The sequence below is a fragment of the Nerophis ophidion genome, linkage group LG09 (assembly GCF_033978795.1).
Source record: "Nerophis ophidion isolate RoL-2023_Sa linkage group LG09, RoL_Noph_v1.0, whole genome shotgun sequence".
Lineage (NCBI taxonomy): Eukaryota > Metazoa > Chordata > Actinopteri > Syngnathiformes > Syngnathidae > Nerophis > Nerophis ophidion.
Genome location: NC_084619.1, coordinates 44229658 through 44245424, shown reverse-complemented (window position 1 = coordinate 44245424; position 15767 = coordinate 44229658). Strand labels below are relative to the sequence as shown.

The 15767-nt window shown below is 43.2% G+C and overlaps 2 protein-coding genes across 3 annotated transcripts in view; both read left to right on the top strand.

Moving 5' to 3' along the window:
• Nucleotides 1–15767, top strand: part of eno4 (enolase 4) — a 153780-nt gene that overhangs the window by 134615 nt on the left and 3398 nt on the right. The gene's annotated exons all lie outside the window — the stretch shown is intronic.
• On the top strand, nt 3330–11847 carry LOC133559349 (uncharacterized). 2 transcript variants are annotated; one of them, XR_009808153.1, is made up of 6 exons: nt 3330–5525; nt 6141–6528; nt 10017–10307; nt 10538–10704; nt 10794–10886; nt 11804–11847. XR_009808153.1 is itself a non-coding variant. In XM_061911043.1 (2 exons), the coding sequence occupies exon 2, from the start codon at nt 6980–6982 to the stop codon at nt 7679–7681; it is 702 nt and encodes a 233-aa protein (XP_061767027.1). In that variant the 5' UTR covers nt 3330–5525; nt 6141–6979; the 3' UTR covers nt 7682–9942. The 2 variants fall into 2 exon arrangements, 1 of the variants encoding a protein (XP_061767027.1); XM_061911043.1 differs by lacking the exons at nt 10017–10307; nt 10538–10704; nt 10794–10886; nt 11804–11847 and having other exon boundaries at nt 6141–9942.

The window sequence follows — 15767 nt, the reverse complement described above, 5'->3', positions numbered from 1 at the left end:
CTAATGGGCCTCCTACCCATGCCTTAGCGGTTTGTAGCAGCACGGTGTTCTGTCCATCTTGTTTAATCTTCACTGAGGGAGGAATTACTGAGGAAACAACGGCCTCTTCCTTAACATTGGGGGACTGCACCTCACTTTTCTCACCAGTGCACACAGCAATGTGGTGCCTCCTTCCACATTTTTCACATGATGCATCCTTCACTTTGCATGTTTTTTCAATGTGTTTCTGTCCCAGACACACAAAACATCTTCCCATTTTCTTGATCTTTTCCTTGCGTTGAAGAATGCTGTTAGTAGGGCAATGCTCAGATTTGTGTTCTGTACTGTCACAGAATATACAGCCGTGTATCTTCTGGCTAGCTGTGTGCAGTGCGGCAGCAAATTGTGTGCTGGGTCTGTTCATTTTTGTACCATTAGATGAGCATAACTGCTTCCATGGCTTACTTTCTGGTTTGTGTTCTTTCTGGGTGTATGACGTTGTCATTTGCAGTGCTCTTTCTCTGCTCTGAACCTCCTTCTGTAGGAATTTGACAATTTCATCAACCTTCCATTCATCATCATTTCCCCTCTGACGGCTATATTCAAGAGCTATATCATCTGGAATCATCTTCATTAAAAGTGGGCATAGTAGGCTTCCATTAGTGTCTGACACTACACCCAGTGACTCCAAGCTCCTAATTTGAATTTCACATTCATCATATAGCTGCCTTAATTCATACATAACGGAGGATTCCTTCACAGGAGTTAGATTCAGCAGCCTTGACATGTGAGCACTGATCACCAGATCTTTCCTTCCAAATCTGCTTTTCAATAACGTGATAGCACTGTCATAATTAGCATCTGTAAGCATTAGACCAGCTACTGCCTTTGCAGCTGTTCCTGTGAGATACGTTTTCAGGTAAGTAAACTTCTGACGTTCGCACAATGCATCATTCGTGTGAATAGCAGTCTCATATTGGCTCCAAAACTCCTGCCATCTACTGACATCGCCATTGTATTTATCGATCATCAATTTCGGTAGCTTCACAGACTGTCTGTATGCTAATGAGTTAGTTGAATTAGCGTCGCTCACCCTCTGCTGCGTTGATGATTGTTGCTGCTGGTTTTCATCCTCTTTTTTCCTCAACATGCGCTGCGCGCGGCTCTTATGCAAGATGACACGTTGTGTGTAGTCCTCCGTATTTTCGATCTCGTGCTCCAAGTCATCCAACGCCGTGAGCTGTTCAATTCCATTATCCAACTCAAATAGCGTGTACTCCTTCGCCGACAACATGTCCAATAAAGTGCTCAAATTATCGATGTCCGGATCTGGCTTGGTCATTTCTCCGTCTATCTGGTTCAAAAGACGTGTAGTAGTACCTCTGATTGCACCCCGTTTTCTTCTCATTCTTTCCATTTCGGTCCTACGTTCCTCTTCTGTCATCTCGTATAAGATGACAGAAGGTCCCTGGTTCAATCCCGGGTTTCGGCACCAAAAAATGTAGTTTAACTACAATCAAAGTATTGGACAGGACGTCGAAATGTGTAAATAAAGTTGTACTTTATATAAGAAAAATGTGGGGATACACACGGTACAAAACAATCCTTATATCTTGTTATCTGTCATTCATTCATCACCCGAAGGCTCGTAACGCTCAGTCTCATCAACCACAATGCACCTGCTCCCGCTCCTTTCATTACATCCGGTTTGCCGCAATGCGTTGTGGAACATGTAGTATTTTAGTTAACCCTTTGTTAGGCTATAAAATAGAAAACAAATCAATCCAGTATCAGCGTTTCTCAAATAATCAATATCAAATACATGTATAAATCAAATCAATTCACTTTTAACTCTCTTTAGCTGTAAATAAAAACAGATAAATTTATCAGCAATAAATCTAGCATGCAAATTATGGAATGACCATCACACATGAACTATATAACCCATAAGTTATAACAGGGACATCGGTGACAATGATTACTTTGAGAACCTTGGAGAGGACCACATATGTGGGCAACCCCAGGCGGGTCTAACATGATACTTTGAAAGTTCAATCCATAGTGGATCCAACACAGATATTAATCTCTTTTTTAAATGTACATTCTGTAAATTGTTATATTCTTGTTGCCTTTTACTCCTTGGTAAGCTATAGTTTTATACGAACCATTACAAATAACACAGAACATGATGTAAAATGTTCAAGTCATGGAAGTGACGTAGGCTACACGCATGCATAGACAGATTTCGTTTTCTGCTATAAATGGAGTAGTGTGCTGCAACTTGGCAAAAGGGTATGTATTTCACTGTTTAGAGTAAAACAAAAGGCCATCTAATTTAAGAATGTTTAATGACATTTATTATCAGATTGTTCAAAATATCGTTGTTATGTAAATAACACCAAATATTGTAAATAAATAAATAAATAAGTACATACAACCAAGTATTTGGTGTTATTTACATAACAAAGATATTTTGAACAATCTGATAATAAATGTCATTAAACATTCTTAAATTAAGTATTCAAAAATTATTTTCGTCTTCATTTTCAAACATTAAACAATATATTCAAAACACACTAACAAAAAACAAGAAATGTGAAGAAATTATTTTCGTCTTCATTTTCAAACATTAAACAATATATTCAAACAACACTAACAAAAAACAAGAAATGTGAAGAATAACAGTTAAAAGTATAAAACAAAAATCAAATAAAAGCATCATATTACACATTACATGTTGTTTTTTCTTTGATGTAATGTTTTTTATAATGTCCCCGAGAGGGAAGAGTGGTAGGAAATAGATGGATGGATAATAAAATGAAAAACTATTTGGTTTGCATGACATAACATTGGCTTTATGAATATTAATACTCCTAGTAGACACAGCAGTTTGACAGCATACTCAAGTTTTTATGACATTTACCCTGTAAGAACAAAACCCTTTCTTTGAACTCAAACACTATATTGTAAGTACTAAACAATATACTATAAGTACTAAACAGTATATTGTAAGTACTAAACAGTATATTATAAGTACTAAACAGTATAACAGAAAGTTGAGTCCAGAATAATTGTGATATTGGACATTCATGGTTAATTGACTCTTTTTCATCCATCCATCCATCCATCCATCCATCCATTTTCTGCTGCTTGTCCCTTTTGGGGTCGCGGGGGGTCGCTGGCGCCTGTCTTAGCTGCATTCGGGCGGAAGGCGGTGTACACCCTAGACTAGTCGCCACCTCATCGCAGGGCCAACACAGATAGACAGACAACATTCACACTCACATTCATACACTAGGGCCAATTTAGTGTTGCCAATCAAGGAAGCCGGAGTACCCGGAGGGAAACCACGCAGTCAGTGGAGGAACATGCAAACTACACACAGAAATATCCCGAGCCCGAGATGGAACTCAGGACTGCTCAGGACCTTCATATTATGAGGCAGATGCACTAACCCCTCTACCACCGTGCTGACTCTTTTTCAATGTGACAAAACAGAGCATTCTGAAAAGAAAGCCCGGATGAATTTAGACAGGAGAGATTTACGAGGTAACATTTGTGACATGATTTTAACTTTAATTGGGATAAGAAATCTGTTATGTTTAGTCAATTTTTTTTTTCAAAATAAATATGAGGTAAGGAGTTTCTGCAATTCAAAACCTTTTAGAGGACAAGTTATATCAGAATTAATTGTGTTCCTTATGTGTCATTAGAATATTTACTAACTAATGCGTTTCTTTCTTTCATTTACATGGAATTATTTTTCAACAGTATGTGTAAAAGGATTTCACGTGTATTTGTGAAAACAATTTTAGTAGTATGTGTGAAAGGATTTCAGTTATGTGTATAAAGAGCATTTTACCAGTGTATGAGGGACATTGCATTCCGGTTCCGGTCACCAATAATCCCCGCCCCTTTTAGGTTTAGAAAAAATCCCGCCACTTGTCATCCTAAATTGTAGCTACGTTGTTCGCAACAGTAATGTCTGCCCAAATTCCTACAAGTAGCTTAAGTAAGGCAGCAGCTTTACTTCACTCTGTGTTGGCTTAACCGGATAATTCAGGTCACTGTCAAATGTAGCAACAGTAGTCCAGCAGCCGACCCCTGCACATCCAAGACACTAAAGACCGTGGGCGGTCACTTAGCTTCTCTTTTCCCCTCCCGTCAGGTAAGCGGCATGGCGCCGCTTACTGAAGCTCAAGTCCGGAGTGCGCCACCACGTTATCAGGCGCAGCAATACTGTTCATGGACAACAGGCACGAGAAGGAAAAGGTAATTTGTTTTATTCTCACTGATTGTTTAATCTGAGGGTCCCCAAACTACGGCCCGCCACGTCCAAAATCCGGCCTGCGGAAAGTCCCAAGTATAAAAAGTATACTCTTTTTTTTTTTTAAATCTGTCCTTCCCAATACATTTTCTACCGTTTGATATTCTCGGTGTCTCCCTGTCGCTCAAGCAAAACATATTGTCTAAAAATGCATTTTCCTATCGATAACATGACATCATCGGGCGAGAACGGGCAAAGTGCAACTCTTTCGTAACACAACATGGCATGGTAAGGAGGTCGCAGTTTGTGCCATCACTACAAACAGGCTAACAACTTGTGATGCTTGAGTTTCTGTCGGTCTTAAGAGTCTCAGATCTATTGCAAACTTGTCGTATGTTTGCGGGGCGGCCTGAAAAGTATACTGTCAAATCATATACATATGCCACCTAGTATTGTTTGTAGTGTTGTAGCCTTGTTGCTATGGTAACAAACATGCGAAATTGTGAGTCAGGTGGCGAGATGTCAGTTGAATTAGCTGTTCTTCACTTAGTGTGTGAAAGCAGGCCGTGGAAAAATAAATCTTACACAAAATATGGGTCATTTTGGAGAAGCAGCAGGTGCACTACTACTGCATGAAGATAACTTGTAAATGTAACAGCTGTGAGAGAGTGCATCTGCAGGTAAACCTATTTTGTTCTCTCATCCAAAACTATTACTTCAAATGTCTACTATATTGTATATCTCTCCCCAACACTAACATATATGTTTTTTCAGGGTTGATTGATGCTCACAGAAAAATCACGTAAATAATGCTGTTCAGAGCTTGAAGTGATAAAACAGGTTAAAATATTTGACCGTAATATCAATATTAGTAGTTAAAACATAACTGATACTGATAAACACTGCCCATTGCTGATGTATTATTGATAGGACGTGTGGGCTGGTATTTTCATTTTATTTCCTAAAGCAGTATGACTTATATTGTGTTTGCTCCTTTCATGTGATCTGATTGTTACATTCTTATTTCAGTGTCAGACCACAACAACACACCTTTTTTTAACAAGGATGTATTACCACTCCCTGATCAATCATGGGGAGTAATGTACAAACAAGGTCCAAAATCATGGTTACACAAACATGGACACATTGTGTCCATGTTTGTGTAACCATGTAACTCAGTGTAACTCAGTGCCGTTGAATTCCAGAAGGATTGGGACCACCAGACTGTGTTAGAACGCATCAGGGATGGCTTTGGTGAGCACATTCCAAACGATGTCAGGTAAATGTCTCTTTTTTCTACTTTCTTTATAATAATGTATTTTTTTTATTTTTCATTACAAAAAAGTGCAGTCATAATTATTACAATCATTTGCTCAGCATTGGTTTTATAATCTACTTGATTCGGTCAGACACAAGAAGCCAAGTGTGCCCCTAACTCACAATAATAAAAATGACTAACAATGAATGTACAACGCACTGTTAAGCTACATAGCTTAAAGCTTTTGTTGTTGTTGTAATCGTTGTAGTATCCTCATCTTCAATCAATCAATCAATGTTTACTTATATAGCCCTAAATCACTAGTGTCTGAAAGGGCTGCACAAACCACTACGACATCCTCGGTAGGCCCACTTAAGAGCAAGGAAAACTCACACCTTCTTTCTAGCCTCCAATTTCTCATGGCCTGTGGCAATAAGCTGATGCGCCGTAAGCTTCAGAGTGGTCAGGAGCTGAATGAAATGCTTATTCAAAATGTCTTTAAAACCAAAGCCTTGTATGTGAGACCATCAAGGACCCTGTTAGTATGTTTGGGATTTCCTTTGCTTTTTACCACTTCATAAAAATGTGCTAAATATGATAATAAAAAATAAACATACTTTTCTTTCTCTGTTTAAGACTGACTTTGAGGAAGAATATGACTGTTGTACCGGATCTACATTAAACATGCGTGCATTTAAAGGCAGCGGTCCTAAGAGTCACACAAACATTAGCAGTAATGTCACCACCGGGGCTGCTACCAGGTATAGAGCAACGAGGACTGCTCCGTATCACAATACGAGAAGTCATGATGGAGATGGCAAACCTGACACTAGCACTGGTCAAGAAGACAGCTATAGCGCCAATCGCACTGTCAGCAGTTGTGGTGATGATGGAGGCTGCTGCCTTGCAAGAGACGATCGGAACCCTGGCATGAGTGGTGATGATGGAGGCTGCTGCCTTGCAAGAGACGATGTGAAACCTGGCACTAGTGGTGATGATGGAGGCTGCCTTGCAAGACATGATGGTGACTACGCTTCATATTTGTCACTTGTTTCTACTCTTTTGCCTAACTCTTCAGATGACGAGGAATTAAATCAAATAATAGTTGCCATTATGGAGAGTCAAAGGTGAGTAGCACACACAGTATGTGAGTTTGAGTCATCAGAATAACGCTCAAGAACGATGTGGTCTCATAAGTGATATGAAATTAATAACCTTCACATTATCACATCCCTCCTTTCTGAGCTGCCACCTTAACGTGGTAGAGGAGTTTGCATGTCCCAATGATCCTAGGAGCTATGTTGTCCAGGGACTTCTATGCCCCCTGGTAGGGTCTCCCAAGACAAACTGGTCCGAGGTGAGGGATCAAAAAAAGAGCAGCTCGAAGATCTCTATGAAGAACACAAAACAAAGGACCCAGATTTCCCTCGCCCGGACGCGGGTCACCAGGGCCCCCCTCTGGAGGTGGGGGCAAGATGGCCCAGCCGGACACAGCCCGGAGAGGCAAAGTGGGTCCCTCCTCCAATGGGCTCATCACCCATAGCAGGGGCCATAGAGGTCGGGTGCAGTGTGAGCTGGGCAGCAGCCGAAAGCAGGGCACTTGGAGGTCAGATCTCCGGCTACAGAAGCTAGCTCTTGGGACGTGGAACGTCACCTCTCTGGGGGGGAAGGAGCCTGAGCTTGTGCGTGAGGTAGAGAAGTTCCGGCTGGATATAGTCGGATTCACTTCAACGCACAGCAAGGGCTCAGGAACCAGTTCTCTCGAGAGGGGCTGGACTCTCTTCCACTCTGGCGTTGCCGGCAGTGAGAGGCGACGAGCTGGGGTGTCAATTCTTGTTGCCCCCCAGCTCAAAGCCTGCACGTTGGAGTTCAACCCAGTGGCTGCTATGTGGTTGGTGCCTGTCATGGCGGTAATCCTGGAACCCGCTGGTGGACACCTAGCGGTGAGGGATGCCGTCAAGCTGCTGAAAGAGGCCCTGACTGTTGTTTGCGCTTACGCACCAAACGGCAGCTCAGAGTACCCACCCTTTTTGGATTCACTCGAGGGAGTACTCAAGAGCGCTCCCTCGGGTGATTGGGAAGAATGGCCGCCTGGATCTGAACCCGAGTGGTGTTTTGTTATTGGACTTTTGTGCTCGTCACAGATTGTCAATAACAATCACCATGTTCAAACATAAGGGTGAGCATATGTGCACTTGGCACCAGGACACCCTAGGCCGCAGTTCCATGATCAACTTTGTAGTTGTGTCATTGGATTTGCGGTCTCATGTTTTGGACCCTCGGGTGAAGAGAGGGGCGTAGCTTCCTACCGATCCCCACCTGGTGGTGAGTTGGCTGCGATGGTGGGGGAGGATGCCAGACAGACCTGGCAGGCCCAAACGCATTGTGAGGGTTTGCTGGGAACACCTGGCTGAGTCTCCTGTCAGAGAGAGTTTCAAATCCCACATCCGGAAGAATTTTAAACATGTCACGAGGGAGTTGCTGGACATTGAGTCTGAGTGGACGATGTTCCGTACCTCTATTGTCGGAGCGGCCGAATGGAGCTGTGGCTGCTAGGTGGTTGGTGCCTGTCATGGCGGTAATCCTAGAACCCGCTGGTGGACACCTAGCGGTGAGGGATGCCGTCAAACGACTGAAAGAGTCCTATCGAGCTCTTTTGGCTTATAGGACTCCGGAAGCAGCAGACAGGTACCGACAGGCCAAGCGGTGTGCGCCTTGCGGTCACGGAGGCAAAAACTCAAACATAAAAGGAGTTCGGGGAAGCCAAGGAAAACGACTTCCGGACGGCTTCGAAGCGATTCTAGACCACCATCCGCCGCCTCAGGAAAGGGAAGCAGTGCAATGTCAACACCATGTATGGTGAGGATTGTGTTCTGCTGACCTCGACTGCGGATGTTGTGGATCGGTAGAGGGAGTACTTCGAAGACCTCCTCAATCCTACCAGCACATCTTCCTATGAGAAAACAGTGCCTAGGGTATCTGTGGTAGGCTCTCCTATTTCTGGGGCTAAGGTTGCTGAGGTGGTTAATAAGCTCCTCGGTTCCTTAAGGCTCTGGATGCTGTGGGGCTGTCTTGGTTGTCGCGTGGACATCTGGGGCGGTACCTCTGGATTGGCAGACCGGAGTGGTGGTTCCTCTCTTTAAGAAGGGGAACCGGAGGGTGTGTTACAACTATCGTGGGATCACACTCCTCAGCCTTCCCGGTAAGGTCTATTCAGGTGTACTGGAGAGGAGGCTACGCTGGATAGTCGAACCTCGGATACAGGAGGAACAATATGGTTTTCGCCCTGGTCGTGGAACTGTGGACCAGCTCTGTACTCTCGGCAGGCTCCTTGAAGGTGCATGGGAGTTTGCCCAACCAGTCTTTATGTGATTTGTGGACTTGGAGAAGGCATTTGACCGTGTACCCTGAGAAGTCCTGTGGAGAGTGCTCAAAGAATATGATCAGTGTCAGAGCTTGGTCCGCATTGCCGGCAGTAAGTCGGGCCCGTTTCCAGTGAGGGTTGGACTCCACCAAGGCTGCCCTTTGTCACCGATTTTGTTCATCACTTTTATGGACAGAATTTCTAGGCACAGTCAGGGCATTGAGGCTATCTGGTTTGGTGGCTGCAGGATTAGGTTTCTGCTATTTGCAGATGATGTGGTCGTGATGGCTTTATCTGGCCAAGATCTTCAGCTCTCACTGGATCGGTTCGCAGCCGAGTGTGAAGCGACTGGGATAGGAATCAGCACCTTCAAGTCCGAGTCCATGGTTTTCGCCCGGAAAAGGGCGGAGTACCATCTCCGGGTTAGGGAGGAGTTCTTCCCCATGTGGAGGAGTTCAAATACCTCGGAGTCATGTTTACGAGTGAGGGAAGAGTGGATCGTGAGATCAACAGGATCGGTGCGACGTCTTCAGTAATGCGCACGCTGTATCAATTCGTTGTGGTGAAGAAGGAGCTGAGCCGGAAGGCAAAGCTCTCAATTTACTGGTCAATCTACGTTCCCATCCCCACCTATGGCCATGAGCTTTGAGTCATGACCGAAAGGATGAGATCACGGGTACAAACGGCCGAAATGAGTTTCCTCCGTCGGGTGGCGGGGCTCTCCCTTAGGGTGAGAAGCTCTGTCGTCCGGGATGAGCTCAAAGTAAAGCCGCTGCTCCTCCACATTGAGAGGAGCCAGATTAGGTGGTCCGGGCATCTGGTCAGGATGCCACACGAACGCCTCCCTAGGGAGGTGTTTAGGGCACGTCCGACCGGTAGGAGGTCGTTGGAAAGGCTATCTCTCCGGGCTGGCCTGGGAACGTCTCAGGATCCCCCGGGAGGAGCTGGACGAAGTGGCTGGGGAGAGGGAGGTCTGGGTTTCCCTACTTAGGCTGCTTCCCCCGTGACCCAACCTCGGATAAGCGTAAGAAGATGGATGGAGGGATATAGTATCACATCCAAGTTTTGGGTTAAATTCTTGCCTACTTTAAAATGTTCACCAAATACAAAGTGCTGTCTAATCTTTTTTGTTTGATTTTGTGTTCAAGTGCAGAAAAGTTCCCGGTTCAAGAAATACTGCTGCAATTGTCTAGCAAAATAAGCACAGAGAGACAATGCAAATTCAATATAAATCGTTCTGCTGTATGGGAGAGAGCCATACAAGGCTTCCAAAGGATATCTTACGACCCCAATCCGACCATCAGTGGGTAGAAGTGAAGAAGGAGTGGATTTAGGAGGACCGAGAAGGGAATTCCTAAGGCTGCTGATGGAGAATGTTGCCAGGTCACCCATGTGTGAGGGAAAAGAAAACCAAATGAACTTGGCTCTTGACAGCACTGGTAATGCCTGGCTTTTTTTATTTTTATTGTGAGCCATTTATTTACTGTTACATTCAATTACTGAATTTGGATAGTCATCTAAAAATAAACAGTCAGTATTTTTCACCTGGACTTAGCAACATTTTATTGCTGATTTTGTTTGATTGGTCATTGGAGACTCAGCTTTTAATTACCAGACAGTTTTTGTTTGCTAAAATGTGTTATTTCCTTTTTATGCCATTGTTTTGCAGCTCTAAGAGACGACTGCTACTACTTTGCTGGCAGAGCCATTGCAGTGAACTTGGTGCATGGCGGCCCACCACCAAACTTTCTCTCGCCAACAGTATTTTCTCTTCTGGTCTGTGGTTTAGCAAACCCAAAACTAGAAGACATAGCTGACACAGAACTTTTGGAAAAGGTAAAAAAGGTCAGTTGATAGCGTTTCAATTTTATACTGAATCATGATTTGTATATTTTTAAAAGGTTATTTTATTGTTTTACATTTAGAAAACAAGTATCAGTGTTACGCGGGCGCGGCATCGTGGATGCGCGTGGAGTGTCACCCCTCGGTGCACGGGATCACAGCAGCCAGAAATGAAGGTAAGAGCAGGTTTTAATGTAAAATACAACAAAAAAACACTTGTACAAAACAGCAAATCAAAGGCTTGCCTTAGCACAGAAAGCTAAATGCTAATACAAGCAACAGGCAGAGTTCAGAGTCCAAATGGCGCGAGCTGAGCTCATGGAGGCAAGTTACAGAATACCAAATAGGCAAAACTCACGTAACTGTTGCGGGAAGCAAACAAACGGGCCAGGCCGAACAAAGGTAGCAGGCGGGCTTAAATACAAAAATCATAATCACAGACAGGTGGGCGCCTGGTAGAGATGTGCGGTTTGCGGTCTCAGCCGCAGAGTCTGCGGATAAACCGCGGGTCGGGTGGGTGACATGACGAAAAAATTGATTTTAAATAGATTCGGGCGGGTGGCGGTTGAACCATTCGGAAATGTTTGATATACTTAGTTCAGGGATCGGCAACATTTACCATTCTAAGAGCCATTTTGACCCGTGTTATGAAGTACAGAGGACAATAGGAGCTGCAAGTATTCCCGCGAATATCTGCTGGCGGTCACCCAGATAACAAGAATAAAGGCGTGCTACGAAGCATTTGACTTTGACGCTTTCTACAACATGTACAAACAGCTTGCCAGTCCCGCAACATGTTGTAGTGGCTACCGCAGATTCATTCACACGACTGTAAGGCATACTGGGTGACACAGAGTACACTGATGGTTGTGATATAAACACTTTTAAAACTCTTACTAATATGCGCCACACTGTGAAGCCACACCAAACAAGAATGACAAACACATTTCAGGCGAAGATCCTCACAGTAACACAACAGAAACGCAACACAACAAATGCCCAGAATCCTTTACATCTCTGACTTTTCCTGACTATATTATACACCGATAGCACCAAACCCCTATTCTTTTAAGAAATTGTCTCTCTCCGGAAGGGTGCAACAAGAGAGCTGCTGAGGAGATGGTTGTAACTTTCTGGAGGGACTATCTCCAAGATGCAGAAGGTAATTAATGGTTGCACGGTTGTCCAAACTTCCTCTACCAAGGGCATAACGAAAGTCAAAGTATCATTTTGATATTAAGTTTTTTATTTTGTAAAACAAAAACAATACCAAAAACAGATATTACATTGTAAGACAAAACTTGTCAGCTTTGTGTTACAGGTGACAAAATGTACTCTCATTAGTTATTAGAGGTGTCCAAAGTCCAGCCAAGGAGTAATTTGTGGCCCTGAGCTTGAGTTTTTGATTTCCTGCAACATATTTTAGAAAAAATATGTTGAAGGAGCAAAATGGCATAATGTGATGTGAAAAAGCTGACATTTTGATACTTATAACTAAATGATATTACAATTTGTCAATCAAAACACAAAGCCAACACTAGATTTTGATGCACAATAACTGTTAAAGGAGCCCGAGAGGGACAAGCGGTAGAAAATCGATGGATGGCATTTCTTCTTTTTTTTTTTTAAATATAAAAACAATGCAAAATGGTGCCTGCATGCTTTGACCTTTAAAACTTTAGACACACTTAATTTGTTGGTAATATATTCTTAGCTTTTTTTATTATGTTAGGTCCTTTTACTCTTTTTTTTCTTCTTTGTTTTACGGTTTTCTTTCTGACAATATGTTGCATGCCAACCTGAGCTGCACTTTGGACACCCCCTGTTGGTTTATTAAATAAATTGATGTACAGTTTGTATATGTTTGTTGTGTATCATCCTCTGTTACAACATTATTAAAAAGCAACCTGTAATTGTTGAAAGACCTGTTGTAAATGTATTGCCACAGGACGCCTTCAGATTTAATACGCTATGGCTTTTAAGAAGTGAAATACTCTTACTGGACATTTTATTTAGTATCAGCTGATCATTTCTTTAGACATGATTCAAATACACATTTATTGGACAAACTACCACTGATAATGTTTTGTTTTTTTACAGAAGAAGAAGGGCCATCCACACTAGAAACGATATTGGCCTTTAAAACTGGAGCATCTTTGGTACCGCCAATCAACTTTTCCCGAACTCCTTCAGTGCAGTTCAAGATGATGGTTGAAATCAATTTAAATAAATGTAAAAAAGTAAATAATGAGGGTTTAAATGGAAACAAAATAGAGAAATATTACAATAAGAATAAAAACTAAAAAGAAACAATGAGAATACAAATATAACAATAAAATAAGAATATAACAAGACAAAGTAGGCAGTAATGACCATGTTATGAAAACGTGTTGCACTGTTATTGTTTTGCATCCCCTGTCATCCTAGTACCCCCCGCCCCCCGCCCCAGCGAGGAGTTGTACAGTCTAATGGCGTGTGGGACAAAGGAGTTTTTGAGTCTATTAGCCCCGCGCTTGGGATGAAGCAGTCTAGCACTGAACATGCTCCTCTGGCTACTGATAACGCTATGCAGAGGGTGACTGGCATCATCCAGGAGGCTCACTAGTTTGTCAACAGTCTTCTTCTCTGCCACCGTCACCAGTGTGTCCAGTTTCATTCCGATTGTAGAACCGGCCCGCCTGATCAGTTTCTCAAGTCTGGAGCTGTCCTTCTAGATGTACTGCACCCCCAGCACACTACCATGTAGAACAGAACACTGGCAACCACAGACTGGTAGTACATGCACAGGAGTTTTTTGCAGATGTTGAAGGAGTGCAGTCTCCTGAGGAAGTACAGCCTGCTCTGTCCTTTCTTGTACTGGTGGTCCGTGTTAACAGTCCAGTCCAGCTTTTTGTCCACCCAAACCCCGAGGTACTTGAATGAGTCCACGGTCTGTACCTCAACTCCCTCGATCACAATAGGTTGTGACCGTGGACTCGACCTCCCAAAGTCAATGACCAGCTCCTTGGTCTTTGATGGATTGAGCTGCAAGAAGTTTGTGTGGCACCAGACAACAAAGTCCCTCACCAGATTCCGAAACCCCTCCTCTCTGCCGTCCCTGATGCACCCGACGATGGCTGTGTCATCCGCGTACTTCTGGATGTGACACAGCTCTGAGTTGTAGCAGAAGTCAGCGGTGTACAGGGTGAAGAGAAGAGGGGCCAGCACCGTTCCCTGCGGTGCTACGGTGCTGCTGATCACAGTGTCAGACGTGATGTCCTTCAGTCTGACGTACTGTGGCCTGTCGGTGAGGTAGTTCGAAATCCAGGCAAATATCTCAAGTTGCACGTTATGAGCCCATCACATATATTGATTTCACATTGTTGTTCTATATGCTGGAATAGATAAACCCTTGAACTATATTTTAACATTTGAAGTTTCATCTGTAAAGATTCATCACAATGCAGTTCACTCAGAAATATTTCAAAACAAAGCACGGTGATCCAGGGGTTAGTGCATGTGCCTCACAATATGAAGGTCCTGAGTAGTCCTGGGTTCAATGCCGGGCTCGGGATATTTCTGTGTGGAATTTGCATATTCTTCCCATGACTGCTTGGGCTCCCACTGGGTACTCCGGCTTCCTCACACCTCCAAAGACATGCACCTGTGGATAGGTTGATTGGCAACACTAAATTGGCCCTAGTGTGTGAATGTGAGTGTGAATGTTGTCTGTATATCTGTGTTGGCCCTGTAATGAGATGGTGACCTATCCAGGGTGTACCTGCCTTCCCGCCCGAATGCAGCCGAGATAGGCTTTAGCACCCCCTGCGCCCCCAAAAAAGGGACAAGCGATAGAAAATGGATGGATGTTAACAATTATTTTGACGGCACGTTTTATATTCTTGCCAAACTGTCTTTTAACATATACTTGTTTGGACAGCTAAAATGTAAACAAATAAGCCTTGTATGAATTCTGGCTTAAGTTTATCGCACAAACCCCTTACCAGTGGAAATATTAAAACAACACTGCCATTGGTTTGTGCTATTAAAAAAAAGTGTTTGTGGAGTTAAGTTTGTTGTTATTCCAAAATAGATTTTCTGACTGGTGATGTCATCAAGCCCCCCCACCTCCTCAAAATCTTCCCAAACAGGTCCCAATTGTTTGTGCTGAATATCTTTTGGGTCTAAAATTATAGTTTAAGTTAATGTGTTAATATTTACACCTAGCCCCTAACCTAAATACAATAATCCTAAAACAAAAACATTGGTTATTACAAACGTTTGGGACAAGTTTGGGGAAATGTTGACAAAGTGTGTGTGATAATTGGGGCTGGATGACATTACTAGTCAGAACATGTATTTTAAAATAACTTGAAAACCTCAATGGTAGAAACATGAATGTTTACAGCACAAACGTATTGCAGCGTTATTTTGATATTTGCAATAATAAAGTGGGCAACTTCATACAGGTCTGTATAACAGGTTCCTTATTTATGTATTTTTACAAAATGTTCGAACTAAATTTTATTTCAGACAATACACTGCACAAGTGAAGAAAACATTTTAACAAACCATATAATTCCCATGTTGTTCACTGAATAAAGTGCAAAATTAAAGGGAACATTTCTATTCCATAGTTTCCATTATGTTCATTGTTGCCTCATTAATGTTTACATCTATGTCTGGAATTACACACCGACAAGTACTGAAAGCTACTGAGAGCTGAGCCAGAAGGCAAATATCTCGGTCTACTGAGCTATCTATCTACATTCCCACTCTCACCCATGAAATGTAGGTCATGACCGAAAGAGTAAGATCGCGGATACAAGCGGCCAAAATGAGTTTTCTCAGAAGGGTGGCTGGCATCTCCCTTAGAGATAGGGTGAGAAGTTCAATCACCGGAGAGAGACTCGGAGTCGAGCTGCTGCTCCTTTGCTTGGAAAGGAGCCAGCTTAGGTGGTTAGGGCATCTCGTGCGGATGCCCTCCCTAGGGAGGACCTCGTTGCACATCCCACATGGAGGAGACCCCGCGGCAGGCCATGCACCAGATGGGAGGATTACATCTCCTCTCTGGCCTG